Source organism: Coenobita brevimanus, chromosome 91 (genome assembly GCF_032717465.1).
Source record: "Coenobita brevimanus isolate Jiangsu-jjx chromosome 91, ASM3271746v2, whole genome shotgun sequence".
NCBI lineage: Eukaryota > Metazoa > Arthropoda > Malacostraca > Decapoda > Coenobitidae > Coenobita > Coenobita brevimanus.
In genome coordinates, this window is record NC_137044.1 from 8,016,414 (window position 1) to 8,032,081 (window position 15,668).

General features: G+C 40.7%; 1 protein-coding gene across 2 annotated transcripts; it reads right to left on the reverse strand.

Annotated features, from left to right (window-relative positions):
- Positions 1–954: 954 nt before the first annotated feature.
- On the reverse strand, positions 955–13,179 carry LOC145411882 (peptidyl-prolyl cis-trans isomerase H). 2 transcript variants are annotated; one of them, XM_080281843.1, is made up of 5 exons: positions 13,121–13,179; positions 12,728–12,902; positions 9,930–10,106; positions 3,423–3,515; positions 955–1,186 (listed from the first exon to the last, which is right to left on the reverse strand). In XM_080281843.1, exons 2-5 carry the CDS (start codon positions 12,809–12,811, stop codon positions 989–991), a joined length of 552 nt encoding a protein of 183 aa, XP_080137969.1. In that variant the 5' UTR covers positions 12,812–12,902; positions 13,121–13,179; the 3' UTR covers positions 955–988. The 2 variants fall into 2 exon arrangements, with proteins under 2 accessions (XP_080137969.1, XP_080137968.1); XM_080281842.1 differs by lacking the exon at positions 13,121–13,179 and having other exon boundaries at positions 12,728–12,949.
- Between the last annotated feature and the right edge of the window lie 2,489 nt (positions 13,180–15,668).

Here is a 15,668-nt window from a genome sequence, read left to right on the forward strand (position 1 = left end):
TTTGTTTACCTTATTGTGGTGAACATAGCTGAAGTGGTCAGGCTGTCCGGACTGCTTCTGCCTTTATCGGACTTTTTCCGATATATAAGAATTCAGTGCAGTAGCTACTCAGTTCCAATACAAGCGAATTCTGGTCTACTGCAGTCTGTTATATAGAGGTTTTACAGTAATTATCATAAGAGCCTCTGTTCACACCTAAAAAGGAGGAGAAACAAGTGCTAGAAAACTTCTACTAATCTATGGTCATTGGAAGAAAAAAAAAATTCATCATTGCTCGGCTGATTCGATATAATACCGATAATCAGATTAATTTTTCCTAACAGATGCCAATATTTATTGGCTTTTGCTTGCCAATTTACAGCACTACTCATAGGTGTTCATGCAGAAGAATGAGAACCCATATGCAGACTGAAAATGACATGGCCAGCCTAGGGAAATGAAGAATAGCTAAAAACTGCAACACAAAGTACCAGACTGAAAAAGACGTGACATGAATACTTGTAAGAATAACTCCAGTTTAAGGAAATGAGGAGGGAAACAGCTAAATACTGCAACACATGGAGGCAGATTGTAAGACATGACATGAATACCTGTGTGAATAACTCCAGCCAATGGAAATTTTCATTCATTCATTGCCAGACGCCATGTATCCCAAACGGGGTGGCCAACGGCTTAGAGTTAATTGTTTTACAGGGAGGGGCACTAATCCTCCACCAACCCCACTTAGCTAAAAACTCCAACACACAGAGAACTGCCATCATCTTAAAGGACCTCCATGTGCTAGCACAAAGAATAGTTTTTAAACAAGTGTAAATATGCACAGTTCAGGAAACAGTGAAGTTTCTATCACTGCATATGTACAGGTTCAAGAGTACTTGTACATGTGACTTATACCATTATTCATTAATTATAATTACTGCTACTAAAAAGACGGATGGTAAAAGTACAGTATCACAGAGGTATTACTTGTATATTTTGTTGAAATAAATCACATCTGTCCACACTGAGAAATAACTACAGGAATCTTGGGCTTATTGTTTGGTCCAGTGGGAACATTTTCAATTTTTCGCATCACCAGTAGCCCCTCAATCACCCGACCAAAGACAACGTGCTTGCCATCCAGGAAATCACATTTGGCACAGGTAATGAAGAACTGACAGCCATTGGTGTCCTTCCCGCTGTTGGCCTGAAATACAGAGAAAATTTAGTGCTGTGGACTTATGAAAATTTAAGGGCTGCAATAAGCAAAATGCAATACTCTACACCAAAGACAAAGAGAAAAACTATCATCACCATTACCTCCAACACCCTGCTCCCTCCTGGGAACTCCATGAGTAAAGATAGCCATGCTAGAACTGCCTCCAGGCTATTTTATCCTAACATACCTCTCTCACTCTCACAAATATGCTTTCCTTTCTCTCTCTTACCAATACATAATGCTCCACTCTCCTTCCATACCATATAAGGTCTGCTTCTTCAAACAATACCCTCCATCTCACTTTCAAAGACATTCTTTGGTATAGTCAACCAAAAAAGTTGTGTCTTCGTTCCGAATCCCGTAAATATTCGAACAGATAAGTGGAAGCAGCAGGGACAGCTTCACAAGTCTGGCAACTGTGTCAGACCAGACAGTGGTGGGGGTAACTGGATTGGGGGTGGAGGTGGGGAAGTGGAAGGTGTGTGTGCTGCCATATTTTATATACCATGGTGGGTGACAGAGTGACTTGGAGGCGTTTTGTCTGCGGCCACCCTTTGCGGGATTAGGGCGTCGGGCTATAGATAGATAGATAGATTACCGTAGGGTGGAAACTCTTGGGAATAACAACTGCGTAATAGGGTTACAGTTAATTATTATCACTGTTATGTCGCTAAATATCTACATATGCATCATCATGAGTTTATGTGTAATAAAAAAAATACTGCAGTTTCATATACATGGGTTGTCATGTCTAATTCATCTTTGATGTCTGGAATACTTAAGAGGATGGAGTAACGGTTCACAACGAGTGTTTGGAATTTAATGAAATGTCATGATTATGATAATGTAAAACTACATTTATTAGCGACAACATGAATCTCCCCTCTATTTTCTGTCGCCCAATACAATAACTGAGTGACTGTGAAGCTATGACTATATGCTGGTGGGTGTATACCTTGGTGTCATCGCCGTGCGTAACACCTGTGGCCAGGTTTCCCCCACCCCTTTACCAAAACATAAACCACTTGTGGAAACCTTTGCTTTTCTCGTTATTATTGTGAAGGCACTGCATGCCTCTGTGCCACACCACACATGTTATGTAATATATCCTGTCATGTTCAGATGGTAAACATACATAAAAACACAGCTGTCTGTCCATTATTCCCACTTCATGTGCCTAGTTGATGCCTGGTGGATGGGGTGTGGCAGGAAAGTGGGGAGGGGGCGGGGTAGCACCTTGTCATTTCTGTTAACGTTTGTTTGGCTACACGTTATAGACATTATTTCAGGTTAATGATACATTTCCCTATTTACAGGTATTAAATCAGGTGTAATATCACATTTAGCACCATTACTGATCGGTGTATTGCTAGACTACACTGCCAACAATAATTACAGCACACACACCCTCCTCTTCCCCACCTCCACCCCCAATCCAATTTCCCCCACCACCATCTGGTCTGACACAGTTGCCAGACTTGTGAAGCTATCCCTGTTGCTGCCACTTATCTGTTCGAATGTTTACGGGGTTCGGAAAGAAGACACAACTTTTTTGGCTGACTATACCTTATGTGCATTCTTTCAAAACCTGTAACATCTTGATGCATTCCTCTTCATCCATTCAGCAGTCACACATCTCGCTCTTTCTTCCCCTTTCTTCCTTCCAAAATACTTATTAATTTCTCTGTTACTGCAGTATATATGTATTATCCATCATGCTTATGCCTGCAGCTACACTGAAAACATTGTGTCTACAGTCTATATACTGTACTAAAAAGTGCTCTGTCACTCATTTCCCAGGTTTCTCTCCCATACAAGAGTGCTGGGGGTACAGTACAGTACTTTACCTTAAACTATCTCAAATTCATCCACCAAACTTTTCAAACATAAATTACTGAACTGTATTAATATATAACCCCCCCAAAACCCTAAAATGGTGACAGCCCACTTACATCACTCTCAGACAACCCCATTTTAGACTGATATGGAGAAATTTTACTGTAAGCACTACTGAAGCAAGTGGTGGCTAAGTGCTGACAGCCTTCTACACAAGGTGACACTACATCTGGATATCTAAAACTTCTGTAGTAGAGCCAGTGGTGAAACTACTCTACAGCACTAAGCCATACAGCACATACTCTTTGGAGAGGAATGGATGATGAACTGAAATCATGAGTTAAAGTAATACCACACCAAACACAGCAATCTGTACATGTAATCTTACCAGTGATAACAATCCTGGACCATCATGTTTCAGCAGAAAGTTTTCATCCGGAAAACTTGGTCCATATATACTCTGTGTGCCAGTTCCATCACCCTGAAAATGTTTGCATTATGATAACCAAAAACATCACATATGCAAAAGTAGGTTTATATGAACTTTTATAAAAACCAGTGTCAGAACATGCAATGACAGTTACAAAAAAGTATCACCGAAAGCATGATAAATGCATATCAATGAAATACTGTTTGATTTTATGCCAGGAGGAGGCATCACTAGGATTATATAGTTTTATATCAAACGAGTGACTCTATGCTCCTTCTTCTGTCTTTCTTTCCTTCATTCTTTCCTCTTCCTTCTGCCTGTGGGTGACTCTACACTGAGTGACAAGCCTAATGGTTTCCTGTATACCAGGAAACCATTTACTAAGCTGGGTGGTAACCAAAATAACCAAATTTTGGCACCTGATGGTTTAGTGGGTAATTAAGGCGCTCCAATTGGATTGAGCCGGTGAAGGTTTATATCCAAGGGGTGGCTGGGGTTTACTGCTCACATAATGCCACTCAGGGATGAGTGAGGCTGGTCACTCTCATCTTAACTGTCAAGATAAACTTGCCTAGCCCTGGGCTCCTACGCTCCTCATGGGGCAACTTAGCATTGGATGATGGATGCATGGATGTCAGATTGTGCAATGGTGATTACAAAAAAGTATCACCAAGATCATGATAAAAGAGTATCAGTGAAATACAGTTTGATATTATGCTAGGAAGAAGCATCACTGATGCAACATTCATTGTCCAACAACTGCGACAAAAATGGCTTGTAAAGTAAACAAAGTTGTACTGGTTTTTGTGCATTTGAAGAAGGCATTTGATAGGGTTCCAAGGGTGGTAGTAAAATGAACTATGAGAACACTACAACATTTGCTGCTCAATGGCCTGTCAGACCGGTGATGAAACTACAGAGGCAACTCCATCTGTGAGAGTGATTGGAAAGTTATGCAAAGAATTTTTAGTCAATGCTGACAGTAATCAAAATTCAGTGCTGAGTCCATTGTTCTTCAGCCTGGCACTTGAAGTACTGTCAATAGTGTTTAGTGCTTCAATACCATGGGTGCTATTATATGCTGATGATTTAGTTTTGTTTGCCAAAAGCATTCACGAGACCAGAGAGTTTCAAGATGTGAATGGAAGCAAAGGAACAAAGTTCATACTGGTAAACAAAGGCTGTAATCAGTAAGTGCTTAATGCTTAAAGACCACTGACCATTTGTATGCCCAACTACCCAACTGCAAATTACAAATTACAAACTTCAAGCCTATCTTTCCAACATCACTAAATCTCCCACTAGTTAAACTAAATAAGAATCATAGCATGGCAGTTAACCAGCTTGTTTATGCCATGCAAAACTTTACTAATAAGGTTTTGTTGCAGATGATGGAAACATTTACTGGCAAGCTGCCAGTAAGTACAAAACCATTTGCTCTAAACTATCACTCTACTGAAGTGTAATACAGTAAAAGTCCTGTAATCCGAATGGCAGGGGACCGAGGGTCTTTCGGACCGCAGTACAGTACTGGTTTTTTCGGACAATTGGGAGGGACCTCTAAAACCATTAGAAATATGTAGGTGATCATTAAATAAACACTTAAAATTCATTTTTTTCATTCAATGCCAGACGCCATGTATCCCAAACGGGGTGACCAAGGCTTAGAGTTAATTGTTTTACAGGGAGGGACACTAATCTTCCACCAACCCCACTTGACACGTAGGGAGAACGTTATGCCAACAGTATCTGGTGTTCCCTGGCGGTCACCCATCCAAGTACTAACCAGACCCAACAACACTTAAAATGATATGGGTTATTGTTTTATTCACCAGAAATGCATAGAACTGTGGATCAATAGTTGCCGGCAGGTGGCGGCAGAGGACATCACGTACTAGGAATCTGCGTACTGTGAATACATAAACTTATGGGGAAAATTACAGTACATATGGGCAGCACCCCCCTTCATGGGCAACCCTTGAGTAGCCTTTCAGACCTAAGTATTGTACTATACAGGGAAACTATCTAAGACATATTACCTAAGATAAAGTAAACCTCCAAGATTATGGCTTTACTAGGTAAATCATTGGTGGTAGGTGGTGGTGACCATCATCCACGCACTTGATGTAGTGCTGCCTACTTCTTCCTTAGCCTTTATCATTCTTTTTCTGTCCCTGCCCTCCTCTCTTCCTATATCTCCCATCTTTCCTGTCACTTCTTATTGCTCTTCTTTCCTTTACAGGTGGCTTTACATTGAGTGACAAACCAAATGGTTTCTTGTAAGCCAAGAAACCATTTACAATGCTGGGTGTTAACCATATAACCAACCCATACATGCTCCCTACATGTCAACAAGTGGGTTGGTGGAGAGTTAGTGCCCCTCCCCATAAAACCAATAACTCAAAGTCAAATGGCCATCCCTTACGGGATTATGGGGTCTGGCAATAGACAGATAGATAGACAGACCTTTACCTGTTATCGCTTCTTGGGGGGGCAATGTTGTGTACTCAGGGTAACCCCGGATTTGGGCTACTCTTCGCTGCCCGTCTCGCTTACAAGAAGTTCAATTCACGTGCTAATAAAAAATACTATCTATCTATGTATCTATTGCCAGACGCCTCAATCCCGTTCGGGGTGGCCACAAACAAATCCCCTCCACGTTGCCCTGTCCCCCGCCATTTCACTGCCCTGCTCCCAACTCACACCCACCTCTCTCATATACCTCTCCACCCCATCCCTCCATCTCATCCTCGGCCTCCCCCTCCCTCTTCCCCCCTCCACCTTACTCACATACACTCTCTTTGTCAGTCTTTCACCCTCCATCCTCTCCACATGGCCAAACCATCTCAGTGTATTCCTCCTAACGCTTCCTATCACATCCACATCCACACCACAATGCTCCTTTATATCCTCATTGGTCATCCTGTCTCTCCATGTGACTCCACAGGCTCCTTTTAAATAACTCATTTCCACTGCTCTCACTCTTGACTTGTGTCCTTCCAGTAACATCCAAGCTTCACTTCCATATGTTAGAGTTGGTATCACAGTACTGTCATGTAGTAACTTTTTCACTTCCATGCTCACTTCCCTGCTTCTTATCACAGCTTTCAAGGAACCAACAACCTTTCTTCCCTGCTGTACCCTTTCAAGCACTTCACCCTCCAAACCTCCATCCTTACTCATCACACTACCCAAGTACTTAAACGTACTCACATTTTCCAATTCCTCACCATTCAACCTCGCTGTACATTCACTGACTTCACCTTTCTTAAAGACCATCACTTTACTCTTCCCTACATTCATCTTTAGATTCCGTTTCTTACACACTCTCCCAAACTCATCCACCAAGCCTTGCAGCTCTCCTTCGTCTTCACTCAACAACACAGTATCATCTGCAAACAACAGTACAGGGAGTTTCCAAACACTACCCTCTCTCACCAGGGCCACTCCAACATCCACTACCCTACCTTGTACCTCTTTTATTACCCCATCCATGTACAGATTGAACTACCATGGAGACATGACACATTCGTTTCAACCCAACCTTCAAAAAGAAAAATTCACTCAGTTCACCATCCACATGCACTGCAGCCTTAGCACCATCATACATACTCTTCACAGCATTCAACAACTTCCCATCTACTCCATATATTCTTAATACTTTCCACAATCCTTGTCTATCCACCCTGTCATATGCTTTCTCCAAATCCATGAAAGCCACATACAACTTCTTTCCCTTCTCTAGAAACTTTTCCACTAAAGATCTAAGAATGAATATCTGATCTACACAACCTCTTCCCTTCCTAAAGCCTCCCTGTTCTTCTCCAACTAATTCCTCTGTTCTTTCTCTAACTCTGTCAATAAGTATCCTACCATACACTTTTCCTATTATACTAAGAAGACAAATGCCCCTATGATTACTACACACTTCTATTTCCCTTTTTCCTTTGTACAAGGGAATAATTATACCTGACTTCCAATCCTCCGGGACTCTACCTTCCTCCCAGGCCAATCTGCACATCTTCCACATCCATTCTACTACTATCTCTCCCCCATGTTTCAGCATTTCACCATACACTCCATCAATTCCTGGGGCTTTCCCCAATTTAACTTTCTTCATTGCTTCCACAACTTCTATCCTACTGATTGCTTCCTGTCTTCTCACCTCCCTCCTTCTCCCAGCCATTCCCCAGCCACGTATACTCGCATTACTTCCATCCTCTATGTTCAACAATTCCTTAAAGTGTTCTCTCCATCTGCTCACTTTTTCTCCCTTCTCCACTAGTAATCTACCATTTTTATCCTTCACTCCCCTGCTAACTTCACTTCCACCCTGTCTTACTCTTTTCACCTCTTTCCAGAACATTTTCTGGAGTCCCTCCACTTTACACTCAAGTTCCTTCCAAATTCCCAATCTGCTCTCTTCTTACTCTCTCTTACTAATCTTTTCACCTCTCTCTTTCTTTCTACATATAACTCTCTCTTCCGCCTCTCAACTTCTTCCACGCAACTATTTCTCATCCATTCATTGTATGCTTTCTTCTTTTGTGCCACAGCCTGTCTCACCTCTTCATTCCACCACGCTGTTCCTTGCACACCCCTCCGTCTTCTCTTCATCCCACACACCACATCACATGCTGCACATATTTCTTCTGTGAATATCCTGCACACACCTTCCACGTCCCCCATCTGCTCCAATTTATATTTGCCCAATCGTTCCTCCACTTCTCTCTTATATTCTGCCTTTTTCTCATCTTCTTGTAACTTTTCCACTCTCCTTACAAATACTCCTTCTTCCCGTCCTTCCCTTCTTCTATTTCTCCATCTTAATTGGATCTTGATTCTGGCCACCACCAAGTAGTGGTCAGAAAGTCCACTCCCCCAACCTCTATAAGCTCTTGCATCCATTACACATTTTCGCATCCTTTCATCCACACACACATAATTAATCATTGCCTTCCTTTCATTCAGTTCACCACCCACCCTTCTCATCACTCGCCATGTATACCTGTGGATCATTTTGTGCCTGAAGAGGGTATTGGCTATCACCAACCCCCTCCCACCACAAATGTCCACTAACGCACTGCCATTCTCATCTATCTCAGCAGGCACACCCCACTCACCAACTATTCCATTCACCTTCACATTCCCTACTTTACCATTCATATCACCGATCAAAAACACTCTCTCATTCCTTCCAAACATTTCCATGCACATTTCCACATTTGTCCAGAACTCTTCTCTCACTCTGCTTGCACGATCTTGTGTTGGCGCATACACGCACACAATTGCCCACATTTGTATTCCAACTTTCAATCTTACCCACACAATCCTTGACCCAACTGATCCATACTCTCTTAGGCTCTTCTTTCATCTTTTACTCACAACTATACATACTCCTTCTTTTGCCCTCTCATTCCACCTACTCCTGCACATATACCCCATCCATACTCCCATTCTCTCACCTCTCCATGTAGTTTCAGTTATTCCGCATACATCAACATTCACACCCTCAAGCACCTGGACAATCTCTCTCTCTTTCACCTCATCATTCGCTCCTCTTACATTCCATGTTCCGATTACCATGTACTTTGTCCAGTCCTTGGTCGTCATCTTTTGGTCAGTCCTTGTCCGAGGCTTATTGTTTGTTTTCTTAGTTAGTTGTTTTCCAGAGAGGGGCACTAACCCTCCGCCAACCTTTTTAGTAGCCTTTTATGACAAGCAGGGATATTGGGGGAGTATTCTTGAAACCCCCCTACCCCCAGGTCCTCGTGTACAAGGGGGATCGTGTACTCGGAACTCGCATACTGTGGGGATGTACTGTACATCCAAGTCGAACAGCAAGTCCAAGCCAGATAAATCCTTAGATAAAGCCCAGAAAATTTTGAAAAATTTTTCCATAAAGAATTCAGAGTACTGGGATATTCAGATTATTGGTGGTCAGATTGGAGGACTTTTACTGTACAAAAATTTACACAACTACAGTGCTGTACTACAATGTCACTAATAAAAATAAAAGTGTAGAAGTACTGCACTTAAGAGGTGTAGCAAAAAATATGTATATCTAAATATCCAGAACATACTATACTCTTTCCACTTTAACTTGGCCTGCAGGGACAGCTGCATGCCTGCAGTTAATGGTCTGCTCGGCCTGACAGACTGGGGTTGCTCAATAGCTTTAACCTGGCCCAAAACAATCAATTCTTTAATGTGAACACTGAACTGTAATAATAAATTAACACTCAAATACAAAGCTCGTCATCCAGAAGTGCTATGGAGAGGATGTAGAGCCAAAGCAATGTCTTTTTCTCCCATCAAATTATTATAATTCACCCAAAAGGGACAAAAATCTGGGCCAAATTAGGGCAATATAACTACATGAATTAGGTGCTGTATTACTATATATACAGTTACTGGTAAACACTCAGTACGAATAGCATTATCATACATGCTTTTAATGATTACCCTGACAAAGTCTCCTCCTTGAATCATGAAGTCCTTGATGACACGATGAAAGCAAGCCCCTTTGTATCCTATGGGTACCCCATCCTTGCGGTACTCCCCAGTGCAGAACTGACGAAAATTCTCACTAGTTTTAGGACACACATCAGCATACAGCTCCATGATCATTCTACCAATTTCCTGAAAAAAAAAAAAAAAAAAAAGTTATGCTGTTTAATACTACTTACACTGAACCATACCTAACTACAAGACACACTGCAACAGTAATTAAAGCCAAGATGTTTTTAAGACTTGCATATGCTAGGGGAAAAAAAAAAAAAAAAAAAAAAAGGTGAAAGGTTTTATGAGCATGAACATGAAACTAACTAAAACATGCACTTTATCAGTTATTATATCAAAATTAAAATTAAGGGACACTTCAGTAACATGGTAAAGGTGTGAGCATATATACAGCCAAAATACTGTAGCTACAGTACAATCCTAATATCAAAACAAAATAAAATAAAATAGCTAAATGACCACACAAATTTTCAATAATTAATCACCCAATTATAGCAGGTGTCCTGATTTATTGATATGGTGATCAGCTAACCAGGTCAACTGAGTAATATTTTCTAGTTAGCTGTCTTCTACTCACATTGATCTAAATAGCTACCATACTGTATAAGTAGCTACCTAACCGAAAATATTAGGACACCAATTCATTTGTATACATCTTAACACTTCTTTTGGTAAAACATATACCTGTACACTAATGTAATGTTCTTTCTGCTAACCTACCAAATTATGTAGTTAACACTTTTAATCAGATGACATTTTTCAGTTTGTCCTTCCTACCTTCAAACAATTTTATTTTCCTCATGATATATTTTTCACACATGAGGGATTACCTAGATAGTTCCTTTAACCCCTTCACTGCTAGACTTCTCCATCTAAATTTAATAAAAGTGCCTAATGGTAGCAAGAATTAAAGAAAAGAAAAAAAAAAATCCCTCAAAATGCAAGGATCAACTCTGTGACAGGCAGGGCCTTCCCAACACTGAATAGCTACTTAATATTTAAAAAAATAAAATATTTTAAAATTCTTTTCAACAGTTCCAGTGTTGCCCTATCCTGAACTCAAGTGTTTCAACACGTCTCTGGAACATTTAGGTAAAGATTAAAAACAAATGCAAAAAGATCTAGGTACGGTACTGCAAAAGGTCAAACTAGAATAAGAAGCAATCATAAAAAGTACTTGGTAAAGGAAAATCATGAAACTGACGGCCTTAGTTAAAGTTCCTCTTGATGTCCCTGTAATGAGACTTCAACAAAGCAAATGATGGTCAAACTTTATCACACGGTGAAGTGATTGCAACTGTTTTCTTACATTGTCTTGATTTTCACTATCTATCTATCTATCTATTGCCAGACGCCTCAATCCCGTTTGGGGTGGCCACAAACAAATCGCCTCCAAGTCGCCCTGTCCCCCGCCATTTCACTCCCCTGCTCCCAACTCACACCCCCCTCTCTCATATACCTCTCCACCCCATCTCTCCATCTCATCCCCACAAGTAATTTTATTACTGTATAATACTGTATGCAGAACAGACAGCTATCTACTTATATTTTACTACCAAAATTGTATAAGAAAAATAAAATATACCTATATTGGGGTGTGTACACCCTAGGATGTGGTGGCACAAAACATTTCCATGTTCGTGGTGAAGGAAATTCGTGTTTTCATCATGTGTTTTGACCCACTTATACCTGACGAAACATTATAACAATTTAGTAAGACAAGTTTTCACTCCATACTGACGATTCGCAACCAACTCATCAAGCATGACCATGTGGTAGGCTCAAAAAATGACCGAAAAGTTCACAGTATTTCACGTCTCTTCTGGAAAGGATGACGCAGTCTACCGATCAACAGTTTAGGAAAGCTATACTCAGCCAAAGGGTTAAGGAAGCTGTCAGTTTGCCTGTGGCAGTCTGTTTACTGGCTGGACACATTGATTACTCACAATCTTGCCAATGGGAAGCATCAGTGCATCAAACATTAGACTCTATGGGAAGCCTAGTGATCCAACCTAACTTAACTTAGGTCATCAAATATGGGGAGCTTTGTCCCCGAGACCCCCATGATTTTTGCCACCTAGATTGCCACTTACCCTAACCTGTTCAGGCCAAATGCCATTCTAAGTACTAACTTACTAAACCTAATCTATCAAAACCTAACCAATCCCAATTTAATCATGGTCTGGTTAGTGCTTGGATGGGTGACCGCCTGGGAACACCAGATGCTGTTGGCATCCCTACGTGTCAAGTGGGGTTGGTGGAGGATTAGTGCCCCTCCCTGTAAAACAATTAACTCTAAGCCATTGGCCACCCCGTCTGGGATACATGGCGTCTGGCAATGGATGGATGGATTTCTGGTAATCTATTACACTAACCTCTTCTTCTTCCACTTTCGGCTCTCCCCTAAGGGGTCGCCACAGCGGATCACCCGTCTCCATCTTGCTCTGTCTTCTGCATCTTCTCTTTCACCTACCACCTGCATGTCCTCCTTCACAACATCAATAAACCTTCTCTTTGGCCTTCCTCTCTTTCTCCTGCCTGGTAACTCCATTTCCAGCATCCTCCTCCCAACATACTCCTCATCCCTCCTCCGCACATGTCCAAACCATCTCAGTCTCGCCTCTCTAGCTTTGTCCCCCAAAACATAAAATGTAACCTGCGAGACTAATTTCAAAAGGAAATATGGAAAGGCTGTGCCCGTGCGAAAAAGTATTAACTAAATGACAAATAGGTATCCTTACCGTCTGCCCAACCGTGATGTCGAAAAATACTACTGGATTGTTAGGATTCCTCAGCTGCTGCTGAATCTGGTTCCAAGTAGGCATTGTTGGTGGGTATCTGGGAGCTTACTGGATGCAGGTATACGTGTGGCACGCTATGAGACGTTAACGCTCCTTCTTCTTAGGACACCCACCACTGAACCACCGACACAAACAGTATAACTTTAGATAAAATGCAGAGAAAAAGTGTTCTGGCACGAACAGCGTTCAAAGCAGCAGTAAAATAAGACAAACAGCTAATCTACGGAATCTTCGTCATGGTCTCAAAACTCTCACCATCAAATATTAAGAAGCAACCATATAATCCTTTATATATTTTTCATCTAGCGCAAATTTTTTCTATTGGTCAAATACCTCATGCAAAAATTAATAAGTTCAGTAGTTACACCCGGTCGAAAGATTGTACATGGCCATGTTTTCGAGTTATGACATTTATCTGAAGTGTTCGGTACGTTTATAATTCGGCAATTTCATATTTCCTTTTCGGTATAATGTCAGTTTTTATGGATTTTTGTTTAACAATTATATATATATATATATATATATATATATATATATATATATAGAGAGAGAGAGAGAGAGAGAGAGAGAGAGAGAGATGTATGTATGTAGCGGTTGGAGGGGGCGTTCACCATCCACTCACTCGATGTAGTGCTGCTCGCGGATGTCTGCCTTTTCCTCTCTTCTTTCTTTCCATCCTTCCTCTGTTGTCATTCTTTCCTTCATTCTATCTTTTTCTTCTGTCTACGGGTGACTCTATACAGAGCGACAAGCCAAATGGTTTCTTGTACACCAGGAAACCATTCACCACGCTGGGTGGTCACCTTATAACTACAGTAGATTATGGCGCCTGGTGGTTTAGTGGGCTACTATAGGGCGCTCCACTCGGACTGAGCCGGTGCAGGTTTATATCCAAGGAATGGTTGGGGTTTACTGCTCACGTAATGCCACTCAGGGATGAGTGAGGCTGGTCACTCTCATCTTAGATGTCAGAACCAACTTGCCTAGCCCCGGGTTCCTACGCTTCTCATGGGGCAATCCTTGATTAGATGATGAATGAATGTTTTATATATATATATATATATATATATATATATATATATATATATATATATATATATATATATATATATATACAGTATATGCGCTTTTGAAACTTTTTAATGTGGCTTGGGATTATGGTGGAATTCCAGAAGAGTGGAAAAATGGAGCGATTATAAAAATACCAAAAAAAGGAGATTTAAGTGTGTGTGGCAATTGGAGGGGGATAACTTTGACACCTGTGGTTGCAAAAGTCTTTTCCAAAATCTTGTTGAACAGAATAGAGCCAGTTACTGATAAAATTTTAAGAGAAGAACAAGCGAGATTTAGAAAGGGTCGAGGTTGTAATGATCAGATTTTTATTGTAAGGCATCTAATGCAACAAGCTAATGAGATGAAAATGTCACTTAGTATGTGTTTTGTGGATTTTGAAAAGGCGTTTGATAGTGTTTCATGTGGAGCTATGTTGAAAATTATGAGATTCTATGGTATACCAGAAAAGTTTGTAAATATTATTAGAAACCTGCATGAACGTACTTTTTGTAAGGTAATGGTGGGTGGTTCTTTGAGTAATCCATTTCAAGTTAGGTAAAGAGTGATTCAAAGAGGAGTTTTTTCGCCATTGCTGTTTGTTTTGGTTATGGATTATGTTATGAGAAAGGTTGTAAGGAGAACAGGTGCAAGAATTAACTGGAAAGAAAATAAGAAGCTGATGGATTTGGACTATGCTGATGATATTGTACTGATTTGCGGAAGTATTTACGAGATGCAGAGGGTGCTTGATTGTCTGGTGGAGGAAGGAGAAAAAGTGGGATTGGTAATAAATTGTGGAAAGACTGAAATTATTAATATGAACGTGGAGAACCAAATCGATTGTGTAATTGGGAATAATGTGGTGAAGAATGTAGAAAACTTTAAATATCTGGGAACGATTGTATCATCTAATGGATCATTAAACAATGAAATTGAGGAGAGGATTAGACAGGCTTGGCGAGCTGTTGGAATGTTGAAATCTGTTTGGAATAATAATATGCTTTCGGTACATACTAAAGTGAAAATTTACAAGTCCATGGTTAGATCAATTTTACTTTATGGGCATGAGTCATGGTACAGTACAATTGCAACAGATCAGAAAGTATTAGGATTTGAGAATAAAATACTGAGAAGGATTCTTGGGGTAAAGTGGCAAGACAGAGTTACAAATGAAAGAGTAAGGGATATTACAAGAGTGGAACCAGTTGATGAATATGTGAGACTGTCTTGCTGGAAATGGCTGGGGCACATCTATAGAAAAGAAGGCAGTTTAATACAGGATGTGCCAGAGTGGACTGCTAGAGGAAGAAGAGGTAGAGGTAGGCCAAGGGAAACCTAGTTGAGAACAATGAAAAGAGAAGCAGGAGAGGAGTGTTGGTGGGACCTGAAGGAGATGGCAAGAGACAAATATTGGTGGAGAGTGTTCATCGAGGCCCAGTGCATCCCGTGGGGTGCCACAGGAAATGATATATATATATATATATATATATATATATATATATATATATATATAGATAGATAGATAGATAGATAGATAGATAGATAGATATAGATATAGATAGATAGATAGATAGATAGATAGATATTAAGTACTCTGTATACAACAATAAATATTCAGTCTCTCTCTCTCTCTCTCTCTCTCTCTCTCTCTCTCTCTCTCTCTCTACAAGTGGTGGGAGGGGGCGCTCACCATCCATTCACTCGATGTAGTGCTGCTGTTGGGTGTCTGCCCTTTCCTCTCCTCCATCCTTCTTTCCTTCCATCCTCTTCTGTCTTTCTTTCCTTCATTCTTTCTTTGTCCTTCTGCCTACGGGTGACTTTACACTCC